This window comes from Oculina patagonica, chromosome 10 (genome assembly GCF_052425735.1).
Source record: "Oculina patagonica isolate OP01 chromosome 10, crgOcupat, whole genome shotgun sequence".
Taxonomy (NCBI): Eukaryota; Metazoa; Cnidaria; class Anthozoa; order Scleractinia; family Oculinidae; genus Oculina; species Oculina patagonica.
The window spans coordinates 22,138,387-22,152,806 of record NC_135767.1 but is presented as its reverse complement, the minus strand read 5'-3'; the positions used below and the strand labels follow the sequence as shown (position 1 = coordinate 22,152,806).

The window sequence follows — 14,420 nt, the reverse complement described above, 5'->3', positions numbered from 1 at the left end:
TGCAAAATCAAGATCACTTCCGTACGCCTAAAATATTCATCGAATCGAAGTAAAATATATATTTATAGTTATAGTTTACCTAGGGCTATGCTGTGAATTTTTTTCAAATTTTTCGAATTTATGCTAATGTGGGCCCGCGGTTGAAATTTATGGCTCTCCCGTCTTAAGCTGTTGGTCATCAGAGAGGTAAACTCTGATATGCCAACTATCTATATTTTAACAGAACAAACATTTACTTTGTTCTGTTAAAATATAGATAGGGATATCAGAGTTTACCTCTCTAATGATGAACAATTTGTTCGAAATGTACCGTGTTCCGTACAAATTAAAGCTGTTTACGAAATTCCGAGGACGTGCTTCACGCACCGTGGATAAGAGGCAGTGTTAACATAGTGCGTCATCTGAACGCTCCAATGGCCAATGATAATGGAATCATTTGACAGCTATTTTACGCAGTATTTTCACTGCCAAAAGGACATTTAACCTTGTACATGTTTTGGGATACTTAGGCGTTATAACCCTATTGACGCGGAAGCGTTATGATCGAAGCAACGATGGATCCAAGAAAAGTTCGTATCAGAAAGAAAAATTTCGTCATGCTTTTACTTTATTTTTGCGTTATCGTTTTGAGCCAAGTTGATGCAAGCCTCGTTAATCCTTCTCGAATCGGAATGGAGCTGCAAACGTTTGCCAGAGATGCACTTGGAGTGGATGAGATGCAGGTGAGAACATTTGCTACGTCAGAGAGCATGATATCAGCTTTATTTTCGCCCCAGTAAGTCTTTCTAGGTTACATAAGGGACATACAGCCTGAATTGAAATAGTAAAATTATGCCACGGATTACGGATCATGACAGCTAATGTTCATTCTTAATCTCCTTTCCTAAACGTTTGGGTCAAAAAATTAGATTACCAATTTAAATAAGTTGTGTAAACGGTATGGATCAATATCGCTCAAACGTACCCCAACGTAATGGCTCAGTTTAAAATTTGCACTTTGAAGATGAACTATCGCGATATAGATTGAGCAGCTGAGACAGTTATCTTTTAAATCTGTCACTTTACTTTGGAAAATGTTAACAAGTTAAAAACGTTTTCTTTGTTCTGAATTTACTTAGTTTAAATGAGTCGTCCCTCACGGAAGTCATGAGTCACGAAAGAGTTCCTCTTTTCTGCATCCAAGCACGTTTCAACTATTCATCTTATACCCTTCCGCTTTAACAGTACTAGTACCAGTCTCCCTTTTTTAATTGTACCTTTGTTCTAGTTGGTTTTGCTTTGGCAAATTTAAACAAATTTCTGTAACGCCCTTGCCAGACACGATGCCCTCAAGTTTTATAAGATATGAAAACTCAAATATAGTGTTCTAAATACAGTGTGCATATATTGCTCAACTTTCAAAATGGAAGTGAATCCGTTCATGACTGGCTTTCCTACGTGTTTATCTTCAAAAGTGTTGTTTTCTCTCATCTTTCAGAATTATTTTGACAGCCTTCAGTACCAGAAGCGGACAATAAAAGGAGAGGACATCACCCCACAGCTAGCAGTAAAACTCTCTAACAAGTTTGAAGCAAGATTTCAGGTTGCAAAACGCCTTAAAAAAGCAGTTGAGGACTCGTACACCAGGTCGGCAAACGCTGCACCAAAAACAGAATGCTGTAATGTCAACAAATCGACACTGAAGTACGATGAACGCTTTCACTCGAAAGTGGATCTGGAAAATGTCTGCTTGAAGATTTCTGGCAGCGCTTCTCCAAACCCAGTGCATTTAGACGAGAACGTCTTAAAAGAGATGAAAGACATCTCGAGAACGTATCCATTTATCAAGTGGCAGTACTTTGGATCTGAGGAAGGTGTAATGACCAACTTTCCAGTGTTCGACGACAAAGAGGAATGCGACAAATACGATCCTCGATACAGACCGTTTTATGTCGAAACTGCGACCCCCGAAGCTAAGGACGTCGTGCTTGTTATCGATACAAGTCAATCTATGATTGGGGATAAACTCTACAACGCTAAAGAGGCTGCAAAAACAGTGTTGGATACCTTGAACCCAAAAGACCAGGTAGGTTAGACATGTGTTCCACTAAAGATCCAAGTCTGCAGCCTAAAATACCAAGCCACAAGGCGTCAAAACATCAAAAAATATTTCAGATGTTTAACACTGCGTTAAATTGCCTACGGAAGACAATTTAAAATTTTGCTTGAACATTATGAAGAGCCATACTCTGGGTTCCACAGAGTCTCTAGGCCAACTCTGTACGACAGCCTGAACAACAGGGCTGCCAAACATCCTTTCGAAGCTTCTGTCTGTAGTACGAGTGGACCGTAGGGAAAGAATCTTTGTCAGAGGTCTTGATTAAACGGTCCGAGGCCACAGCCAATGGGACGTTACACTTATTTAATACTTTCCTTCTTTGTTTGGTGTAGTAATTAGTATTTGCTCAGATCATTTTTGAATAGTTTTGAGATGAGTCTTCGTTTTTTCGCTCAAACCGAACAAAAAGGGGAACTTCTATTGTACGACTAGAACTGTTTGTTGCAAAATTTGATTAATTAAATCAGTTGTTTGATTTCTTTAGGTTGGTATTGTGTCATTCAACAATGAGGCTTCAACCCCAGGCGATGTTGGAGGAAAACTGAGTCGTTGTTACAGTGAACAGTTAGCTCTGGCAATCCCTACAAATATCAGGGGCATGAAAAGTTATGTTGATGGGCTGGTGCCCGAAGGTAAGAAACGAATAGAATTTTCATCATTCTTGAATGTTTGCTGCTGAGAGTAGAGTGTCTTGACGTAATTACGGCATTTTTTTTTTTTTTTGCTTACAGGTCAGACCCAATACAGATTAGGATTTGAAAAAGCATTCAGTCTCCTGAAAGGCTCAATCTCTTCGCAATCGGAGAAAACCAAAAAGAGAGTTATTTTATTTATGACCGATGGGAAACCTTCAGATCCCAAGGTGGAACTAATTTTCGAGACCATAAGGGACAGAAACTTTGAGCTTAACAACTCTGTCATCATTCTAACGTATGGATTTGGGGACGTCGATCCGGAAATTCTCGAAGACATCGCTAAACAAAACACAGCAAAATATAACGTAACAGCAAATACCTCTGTTGGAGACATCACGGTAATACAAACACATGATTAGTTATATTTAATACTAGCTCAAGTTGAATCATAGATCGCTTCTTGTTGTATCACAGATTTTGGGAGACCTTGAACGATTTTAGGACGCGCTTTTGCTGATTTGTATACCGTCAAGCAGTCGTTTTTTCGTCATCAACCATGCGATATCTGCGCTTGACTAGGACTGGAATATATAGGTCGACAGTCGAAACTAGACTCTAATAGTCTAGATTAAAATACCTAAGCTACATCGATTCAGCTTAGCTTTGGGATAGGGATATGGACAGGATTTGGCAGATCAACTTGTTTGTGTAGTGGTGAGGAAGGAGAGTTATCATTCCAGAGGTTCTGGGTTTCGATCCTGGTTGCTGACGCGACACCAAACGTTTGCATTATTGTTGTCTATACTGCTCAACTCTTACACTGATCGATCAACCTCATTAATGAATATCATTTACTATTCCAAGTAAATCATATCTAACATACCTTTACTATTTGGTGCGTGTTTATCGTCTCATGCCCACTTAATCTGAATCATCGCTTTCTTTATCTCCTTAGCCTGGAAAATACACCTTTGTCGCAGACGTCAAAAACCTACGAAGTAAAATGGCTACGTATTATAATTTCTTTGCACTGGGAGAGCAAGACAGCCCAGTTGTGTCTGTGCCATATCTCGATGCGTTTGGAACAGGTACGCCATACGTGTATTTAGTATTTGGTTCCTAGGGTGTTGTGTAATAGTGTGGTTAAACTCTGTTTTCTAAAACGTTTGACCGTGTTTAGGGAAAAAAAAATGTTAACAATCGAAGGTTTAAGTTTTTAAGTCCCTAATAAGGAATATGAATTGCATTATGGATCACCAAATTATGAATCAGATTGCTCGAAAAGAAAAGTTACCAAGAGTTCGTGTATTAGTGTCGATCTTGGGAGCTACAAGAGTTGTTTGTTTGTTGAAGATGGCAAATTAATACCTCGCAGGAATTCAAAAGTTTAAGAACGTTCCTTTGACAAAAGTGTGGGAGGCGCGGTGGCCTAATGGTTAGCTCCGAGTCGAACGGCCCGGGTTCGAGGCCTGGCCGGGGCGCTGCGTTGTGTTCTTGGGCAAGACACTTTACTCTCACAGTGCCTCTCTCCTCCCAGGTGTATAAATGTATACCGGAGAATTTACTGCTGGGGGTAACCCTGCGATGGACTAGCATCCCATCCAGGGGGGAGTAGCAATACCCCTAGTCGCTAAATGCTACGAAAACCGGGATAAGCTCCGGCTGTATATGTACGGGCCACTAGGCTCGGACAGATACTTTACCTTACTTTGACAAAAGTGCATTTCCCAACTAATTCAATGAGCGTTTAAAATGAAACTGAAAGGAATAACCAAAAAGGCTGAAAAGGTTCACTGCTCGTGAGTATCGCTATATTTTTATCTTTTTCCATAGAATGTTCAAGGTATATAAATAATCAGCAGCACTAACAGCATTCCTATACCGACTATTTGTTGAACTGCAGAAGTTAATTCCCACACTCTATCTTTTTAGGGCTTCTGATGTCGATCACACTTCCTTGTTTTCATGAAGGAAAGTTCATTGGCGTAGCAGGCACTGACATCAACATAGACGACCTATTGTCTGACATAACATTCTTTAATCAAGGCCAGAGTACTTATGCTTTTATGGTCAGTAACTCTGGAAGGACTTTAATCCATCCGCTCCTACCAGCCCCAACCGATGCGTACGGGGACCCTGTGTTTCTGGACATCAGGACCTTGGAGGCAGAGATAGCGTTCGAGGAGGTCTTTGACGCAATAACAAAGTATGTTATTTTGAAAAGATTACTCTTAGGCCCAGTCAAACGTCGAACTTCACATGAGTCGAACCTAATGCAAATGACCAAAAACAATATCATTTGGTCATTTGCATTAGGTTTATCACATGTGAAGTTACGTTTGGCCCGGGCCTTACAGACTCACTTCTTTACGCCACTCATTGTTCTCCTTAAAACGGTTCTTGAAGTGGAAGGCGATGCTGCCTCATAATGTTGGATTTCGGATCAAGCCACCCAGATGCGAACACTCTCTGGGATATTTAAGTCGTGTTTTGTTATATGGACAAGACAATTTACTCTCACACTGTGCCTTTTCAACCCTGGAACTTGGCAACAGTTAATTTTTCGTTGTTCTGATTTTCTTTCTAGGGGGCAATCCGGTTCCAAAACGTTCGTTGCTAAAAGATTTTTGCCACGAGGCGGGAAAGAAAAAGAAGGGGTAACAGTGAAAGAAGTTAACTCCACGTACTTCTGGAGACCACTGGTGAAGATTGATTTCTCGGTTGGTGTAGTGGTGCCAGTTTCTCACGTTGACGATCAACTAAACTCACTTAAAATTCCTGATGGTGAGTTTTAGATCATTACACCAATCACAGAAGATCTTGGAAAAGTTGGAGTTCGTTTGGTATACAGTCAACTCTCTCTCTTAACGAACACCTCTATAAGACGGACACCGCTTTAAGACGGACACCTGGTGTTGGTCCCGTCCCTGCCGTTTTTTTTTTACTGTAACTTAACTCCCTATAAGACGAACACCTCCGTAAGACAGACAGTTGGAGTTGGTCCAGACGGTTTCCATTTCCGTACTTAACTTTTCATCTCTGATGTGATTTAATTTTTGTTGTTTTACAGGGTACAAGTTTAAATATCACCGAATCGACTTAAATCCTCCTGAAAAACCATGTTCTCATTTTGGAGTATATGCTGCAAAAGGTGAGGACACTTCGCATATAACCAATCAACACAGTGGTTAGCAAATGTCTTATAAAAACACGCTCCAAAAGCCTAGATATTCCCCAAACATCCCAGAAAAACACTCGTGCCTTTACATTGTGCCGTTAGAATAATATTTTCTTTCGATCCGATTTCTCTAATCGTCAAAATTGCATTTTTACTTGATAGATTCCACTGTGGTAAAGTTTGCTCCTGGAGCCTATAAAGACCCGTATAACTATATAGGCAAAGATGAGACAAAAGGCGATGTGGATCTACTAACTGCTTACATGAAAGACGACACGGGAAGAGTAAAAAATCCTGGTTTGAAAGATGACATTCGGGACACAGTGGTTGCAACATGGAAAGCGGAAGACCTGTGGTTGCGTGACAAAACAGACCTCACGGAATATGTGGTTTGGAGATACATTGGTACAGCCAATGGAATTTTCAGAACAACTCCAGGAAGTGTGAATACCAAAGGTTACGACCCGAGACAAAGACCCTGGTAAGGAATGGTACCGCTGTTGACTCATTATACATTGGATACTGTTTTTCAGTGACCTGGGCTGGTTATGTGATTAAAGAAGGATGAAGTAAAGAATTGATTTAAAACAGTCAGTTTGAAAAGGCCATACAACATAATGTGCTAGTATAAGAAGGTTTTAGAAGCGTTTTCAACAAATAGTCCAGTGTTTCCAAAATTAACTTTCTAGAAGCGAATTTTCAGGAATGGAAAGTCTGGTTGCATTGGCTATCCACATGAACACGAAAGTGAGTTACTATTTGTTATAGACGATACTTTTAAAGAAAAGCAGTCAGAAAATTGATTTTCCAATATCAGTTACACTGTCATCATCATCTTCACTATATTTCTATGTTGGTCTTCTATATTTCTGTCTTATTTAACGTGTAATTTTTCTATTTTCTAGGTATTATACTGCATTAGCCCATACGGGATCACTCACTCTTACAACACCATATTTGGATATGGCAGGAGCTGGAGTCGTAATTACCGCTGGCCGCGCCTTATTTCGTGGAGAACCAAGTCATATCCATCACACAAACGATGAAGTGCTTGGTGTTATGGGGGCTGACTTTCCACTGACTTATTTCTACAGGTGAGCATTTCATATCGGATGCATGTAGCAAACTGTCAATCAATAGAGTGTGTTCGTGGCGGCCATGTTGGAGGAGTTAAAAAATAAAATATATTTGCATAAAAATGATTTTTTCTCAAAGGAAAATCATTTTATTAATGATTAACTTCTCCAATATGGCCGCCATGAACACACTCTACTATAACACCTTTACCGATAACAACATATAGACAACCAAAATATTGTTTCAAAATCATGCATTTTTTCTAGTTTGAGCTGATCTATTTGAAAACATCTGAACAGGTTACTCACCAAGGTTTACCCAAAGTGCAAAGAGACAAAAACCTATTCCTGCTTTGTGATGGACAGTGCTGGCTTTCTCATCATGCACGAGGACTTCTTACTTCCATCTGCGGCAGCATCGGACGTAGAATATGTGCACATCACCGAGAAGGACAAGTTCATGGCAGAAGACCTCATCAGGGAAGGGTACTTGTTAAAAAAGGAATGTCGTGATCTGGAGGAGATACAGAAGCAAAGCTTTTACGAAGTCCACTTACCACCCGGCGGGGTAGACACTCTCAGGAGTGGTGCAAGATGTACAAAATACCAGCTGGCGGAAATTATAGGAACAAATGCATATATAGGTTTGTAAATTACTTTTTATCTTTGAATATCAAATACGAGTAGTCATAAGTTGACATAGTCACATTGAACAGTTTATGACTGACTCTTTGAACATTGTCGACAGTACTTTTAGTTTCGTCAGTAGTTTTAAACTACTACTGAAGTACTTGCCAAAACGTCTAGTGGTCGATCGGTCGGCCGCGATCGCTCAGTCGATTGGTCAGTCCGTCAGTGACTTAGCTAATACTCAGTTGCAATATGTATTTTTGCAGGGATTGCTGTCAGAGAACTCTTCTGCTCTGCAGAGGCCTGCCCGTGTTCTTCAAATAACACATGTCCTTATACAGGCTTGACGTGTGAATGCCCCTGCACCTCCCCCTTGGATTTTCATTATTGTCGCAGTCAGTTCCCCAACAGCAGGTTTGTTTCTTTATTTCTATGAGACTGAAAAACGAAATTAAGATAGTCCTTCAAAAAGAATTTGCACATTATATGAACAATGACTTAACTACGATTCTTCCTTTAAACTTGCTCATGACAGTCACGTGTAGTTAACAGGTACGACGTTTGCGCGAGGGCTGAAGGTTTGTTAAGTCAAATATGTTACTTAACCCTTCCTTTGCTTTGCATTATTTTCAGTCTTCCTATTTGCCCACCCTCGGCTCCTGAGGTACAACCACCCAGCAACCACAGCTCTCCTGTCCCTAAAAAGAAGTGCAGCGATCCTTTGTCAAAATTAGAGAAATGTTTTGATCCTCGCTGCAGCGAGAGAAACAGTTCACAAACGTGTGAAGGCATCGTTGGCTGCTATTGGTGCAGGAACGACAAGGATGATGTACCATTAAAGGAACCATACTGTGCCAGTTCTGAAGTGTGCTTCAGAGGACGAGAAGGTACCTTAGACGTCTTTAACTCAATTTGGGGAAGAATGGTTCATCGCCCTACGTTTGTCTTGTACTCTAGATTTGGGGCTGCTTGTACCTTCGCATTTTTAGTGTTTAAAAAATCAAACTTAATGCAGCCCAAGATATATCGAACCGCTTTATAACGGACCTAGAGCTAGTGCAGTGCTATGATGTAGTGCAGTGCAGTGCAGTGCAGTGTAGTGCCGGGCCGTAGGAGGTCGATGAAAGAGGGTCTAGTTCGGAAAAAGTGCATAAAGGGCGCAGCGGGCGCCGCCGAAGGTTAACACTTCCTCCCTCTTTCTATATGTTCCACTGTTTTCCCTCTGCTCGAAAGAGAAATAATGTGCCTTGACTTTTATTAGAGTATTTAAAAGGTGGAAACCGAAGTTTAATTCCTTTTTTTTCGGAGGAGGCGGCGTGGCCTAGTGATAGGGCGCTGGACTTGTAATCCGGAGGCCCCGGGTTTAAATCAACGTCCCTGCCACTAGTTTGATTTGTCTTCTGTCGTCCCGAATTCAAATCCCCAACGCTTTGTAAATAGCCAACTGGATGGCCTCCTGCCAGTTGGGTTTTTTAACATGCTTATGTTCGATTTGTAATATTTGTTTATTTTTTTACAGTATCCTCAATTAGCACAACCGTGCTAAATACATTAACACTTAAATAAAGTGATTTATTTTTTATTTTTTTTTATTTTTTACTTTTACAGTGTGCAACTATGTGAACGCCACTGGCACAGTCTACAGCACTACCTTGAATGCAACAAGTACAGTCCACAGCACTACCATGAAAACAACAAGTACAGTCCACAGCACTACCATGAAAACAACAAGTACAGTCCACAGCACTACCATGAAAGCAACAAGTGCAGGTTTGGGATTGGCTGCAAGCTCTGGCGCCACTTTGTTGGTTTTAGCCTTGACCATGCTTGTATGAATTCATCTGCAAAGCGAACCCAGTATCGCGGAACTTTGTGGCTTATCACATAAAGGGACTTGTCAAAATCGATTGTGTCTTTTTGATGCATTTCTTTTTTTTTACTTTTTAATTTTTTTCCCTATTATTTTTTGTAAAGCTGGTAGAAGTTTCGTTAGTTAGATTGTGTTAGAAGTAATCCGCGATTTGTTTTTATTAAAAATCGACTACTTTTCTACTTGTGGTAACTGCTTTTAAGAGACAGAGGATTCCCCGTTCCTCCCATTACCCGTCCGCCAATTTTGCATTGCGCCGTGTTTGTGTGCACGTGTGAGTTTGTATGAGTTGGCGGTGACTTTATTTGGGTAGTTAATAAATAACAGTTCCACGTCTTTCTTTTCCCTTAATAGGGTCCTTCTCACCTGATACTGATACTGTTGGTCAGCATAATCATTCGTAAAACTTGTTTAACACATTTATAATACAGTCAAACCTCTTTAATACCGACACTAAAGGGGCAGAGAAAGAGTGTCTTTCCGTGTCCGTAGGTCCCTGGGAACAAGATTAAAGAAAAACAGCCCCTGGAACGGCGTTGAAGATCACAGAGTAAGCACACAATAACATCGCATACATCTGATGTGGTAGTAAACTGCCTTTAAAAATTATTGGGTGATTAAAGTTGTGCGTAATTAGTGAAAAATAGCAGTCAAGGTCCCACCTAATGTTAATATTAAAATGGGCTTATCGAGTGTTTAAGGAGACTCGCAACAGTTTCCAATACTTTCTTTTTTTTTGATGAGACAGTGCTACAAACATTAACCCTGCTACAAACATTATTAAAGTCGCTCTGAAACTGTTTGGTAGAAAAAGTTCTATCTTAACATGCTGATCATTATCCTGTAATAAAAAATGGGGGCCACCGGACTCGTTTTAGAGTTATAAGCACTTAAGGCTAAAATAAGAGTGTTTTAACTTGTAAATCGATTGCTATGGTTATCAGTGACGTTTAGAAAATAACCACAATGTGTTTATCAACGAATGGGCATTTGTTTGATACCATTTTTGTAGCAGTAACTGATAAATGTTTGCAGCACTAGCCCATCAACGCATGAGAGCTATGAAGAACTCGATGAAGTCTTTATTTAATAAAACTATTCAAAACTTTGCGAGACCAATGCACACAAAATGGCGGTAAACGTGAAGGTCAATCCTTTGACATGGGCAGCACTGTTTGGTTTGGAGCTTGGTTCAGTCACGTGATACGGGTCACACAGGTCGCCTTGGCAACAGGCCACCGAACAATCGGTCATGTTGAGAAGCTTGCACACTGAGGAAAAAAAAAACGATTTTCTTTTGGTGTTTTGTAATATTGCGTAAGTGATAAAAAACACTTAAAACAGTGAAGGAACATTTCAAAAATACGACTTATACAAAAAAGGAACGAATGAACGAAAATTGAAGATAAAAAAAAAATTAAAGTTTGCGATATGGGATTTTAAAGTCTGCTACGCTAAAAAGTAAGCCAGAGTTGATTATGTTCGTTTATGGAAAACTATTAAATTATAACGCCGTATTTGCCGTTTAGAGTGAAGCTATGGTTATAAAAGCAATTTCTTCGCTAACAGAAGGTTTCGTAGCGAAAATTTAGTAAGCCAAATACAATTAACTCCCTCAAAAATAGACACCTTCGGCACCACAATTTGGTATCCGAAATGACGAAAGTCCGTCATGTCCGCTACGGCAGTAGCGAAAGTACACATTGTATTTTCAGTAATTATTTTTCGCCGGGACTTCAACTTCTGTCCGTAATAACAGGTAGTTCGTAATGGCGAGGTGTCCGCAAGGCGAGAGTTGATTGTCTCAGCCGTGACACAGTCGCAATGATTGTCCCTTTTGGTCCCTTGTAATCATTTCATGTATACCTTAAAGTTTCTATGTTCAGCGGCCACTAATTTAAGCGATTTTTTCTGAGCAAGATTTAGTGACTATTTAATTTAGCGATTTTCTAAAAGTCGTGTAAATTAGCATATAGCCAAAATAGAAACAAATGTTCAGTAAAAGAACAAACTCACATGAAATTGAACGCACATTTGTCATTTGTATTGCCAGAAAGAACAATTTTAAAAATGTCAGGAAATGGATCCGGCATCCATTTTTTTTTTCAGGTCAACTATGTTTAATTTTGTTTTTCTTTGGGGTAGGGGGTATTTAAATTTAACGCGTATTAAATTTGACGGAGACAAATTTTAGCGAGTACTAATTTAGTAGCTGCTTACAAGAGTAGAGCAGTTTTCAATTGAGTGTCGTTAAACCAAAACCAAAGTAATCAGTCTGGCCAATCACAAACGACACAGACAACCCAGTGAACCAATCAAAACTCGAAGCAAATACATGTAGCTGGCACGAAGCGCGGGAAAACGTGCGCGAGCGAGTCACGATTGGTTTTGGTTTTACTCCTGATTGACTGAGAAAGTGGCGCGAGATTTTTTAGCCAATCACTAAGCGTAGTAATGTAAAACCAAAGCAAACGCAATTTACTTTCGACACTCAAGTGAAAACCGCTCCAACCTTAAGGTACATTGTAGTGCACAGTACACTTACTGCTGAATTGACTCTGCGGATTGCACCCAACCAAGCTGCTTGAACAGTTCTTCAGAACAAATGACACAGAGCCCACATGTGGAATGGACATGGTCCCATTTACAGTCATACATCTGTCCAGATACTGACTGCACTGGACAGTGTCCTCCTTGTCACTGTCGCACTGGCTGGCACCGCTAGGTATCCCGGGTAAGTTTGAACCAGACTGCGTCAGACACACGTGACATCTCAGAGAGAAAACTGTCAATCAAATCAAAAATTCTTCAGACCGATTTCCTCATAATTTCTTCTCGCAATATCTTATCTGTTATCTGTTAAGATTGAGAGAATCACAGGAATAATAATAATAATAATAATAATAATAATAATAATAATAATAATAATAACGAATTTAAAACAGGATGGCCCTTCAGTACATGAGTACTGTTATCAAAGGGGTCCTTTAAAAAGAAAAATATATATAACAATATAAAAATAACTACATTATATATAAAGATAAAAAGTTAAAAATCTATTAAATTGGAGCAATACGTGACAGTCTTCTGGCGGCCAACGTGTGGAAAATCCGAAATTCAAATGATGTACACCAATGGAATGGTTATGAATCCCGGCAAAGTTCACTGTAATAGGTTTTTGCTCGCTTTTTGGGGGGTTGACGGTGCACAAAACCTGATAATTCATCAGCTCAATGTATTTTTATAAAACCTACGTATTTTCTTTTCTTGCCAGATCTATCAGCCATGTACTTATATCAAACAGAATCGGCCGCTAACAAGCACGGAGTAATTTCTCTTACGGCGAAATGCTATAGCACGGTAAAAGCAAAAAAACAAGTTTGACTTTTTAAAGTAAAAAAAAAAAAATAGGCGATTTACAAGCTGGTATACGAGAAATGATTTACGTCCATCAGATGGCTGCATAAAAATCGTTACCAATATCACACTATATTGAAAACGATGTTCTTTCTAAATTTTATAAGATATTTACCTGTCTGTCATAGGACTTTTAAAAAATTAGAGTGTTATTGTTAGAAATTTCCTCTCTCAACCCGAATTACAAGAATTGAAAACAAACTTCGGAAACAAAAAGAATCATTAACTGCCATTAACGTTTTTTTTTTTTTTGCCAGCTGGCAAATTCTAGCTAAAACAATCTACTGGTAGTTATTAATAAGAAACTTGATCACCACAGCACTTAAACCTTAATCTTTACAATGTATTAGGAATGGAAGCGGAATTATGAATCAAAGCTATAAAATTGGTAGGAATGATAAAGCGCGTGTTCAAAACTTGAGAATGATGAATAACAAATGAATGCTTTCATCAATATTGGGGCTTATGAATACAGAATGTAACTAAGAAATTGATGAAATGACATGGGTCATTTTACTAAACGTCTTAACGGATATGTCACAAAAATGGCTGGAAATAGTATTTCTGAGCAGCTAATTTTTAACATTTATGGGGGAGAATGCCCCCAGATCCCCTAAAGCAAAATACGTCGATTTTGCCGCATAATTCATGCAAGCAGAGTGTTCATCGTCCTCGGAGACCCAGGGGCAGTTAGTGGGGCGAAACGAAGGAATAAACCGGGCAGAAATCGTAGCGACGAATGTTTCAAGAACGGCACGAATTAAGTATCCATAACAAAGCAAGCAAGTACGTAAGAACAGGAATTATTTTTAGTAATTCTTGATTATTCGCCGGGACTTCAACTTCTGTCCTTAAAAACTGGGTGTCCGTTTTAGCGAGGTGTTCGCAAGGCGGGAGTTGACTGTATTGTGGAAGTCTTATTATATACGTACCATGAGGCAGAAGAAACGCAGCTACTAAAATCTGGAGTAAGATTTCCATGTTGCCGGAAATGGGCTTGTAGCGTTTATTCGCCCCGGCCAAAGGTTTACAACTTTTCGTGACTCGAGCGTGCAGGTGTGTCGAATATTATGCAAATTTCCTGATCATGACAGTTATGTTTTCAAGAGTTAACCGGTAGGAGGCGAAGCGTTACCATGGAAAATGGCGGTAACAGGAGGGTAAACAAAAACAACACTACACATGCAGGCATATCAACTTTTATTGCTGCTTCCAGTTACATCCAGGCACTAAAACTATTTTATCTTTATTAATTCAATATTTTGTCAAGCATACAAGTGTATACCGTAAAATTCCGGTTATAAGCCCCAGGCTTATACAACTTCGTAAGGGGTTTTGTGTGGGCTTATAAGCGGAGAGGCTTATATCCGGGGGGCTTATAAGCGGAATAAAAAAAACGTTTCGAAACGAGCCAAGGCAGTGTTGATCTTAGGCTAAAAACGCATAAGAGGGTGCTTATATCTTGGGGGGGGGGCTTTTTTATTCCGCTTATAAGCCCCCCGGATATAAGCCTCTC

At 39.7% G+C, this 14,420-nt stretch overlaps 2 protein-coding genes across 2 annotated transcripts; one reads left to right on the top strand and one right to left on the bottom strand.

Annotated features, from left to right (window-relative positions):
• The first annotated feature begins 504 nt into the window (after positions 1-504).
• On the top strand, positions 505-9,452 carry LOC144628881 (VWFA and cache domain-containing protein 1-like). Its single transcript, XM_078486992.1, has 14 exons — positions 505-722; positions 1,478-2,065; positions 2,583-2,730; positions 2,830-3,131; positions 3,689-3,821; positions 4,666-4,939; positions 5,321-5,517; positions 5,804-5,884; positions 6,074-6,392; positions 6,817-7,005; positions 7,288-7,631; positions 7,884-8,031; positions 8,251-8,504; positions 9,226-9,452. The coding sequence occupies exons 1-14, from the start codon at positions 540-542 to the stop codon at positions 9,450-9,452; spliced, it is 3,387 nt and encodes a 1,128-aa protein (XP_078343118.1). The 5' UTR covers positions 505-539.
• Positions 9,453-9,644: 192 nt separating this feature from the next.
• On the bottom strand, positions 9,645-14,093 carry LOC144628914 (uncharacterized). Its single transcript, XM_078487035.1, has 3 exons — positions 13,837-14,093; positions 12,033-12,272; positions 9,645-10,758 (listed from the first exon to the last, which is right to left on the bottom strand). The coding sequence occupies exons 1-3, from the start codon at positions 13,883-13,885 to the stop codon at positions 10,583-10,585; spliced, it is 465 nt and encodes a 154-aa protein (XP_078343161.1). The 5' UTR covers positions 13,886-14,093; the 3' UTR covers positions 9,645-10,582.
• Between the last annotated feature and the right edge of the window lie 327 nt (positions 14,094-14,420).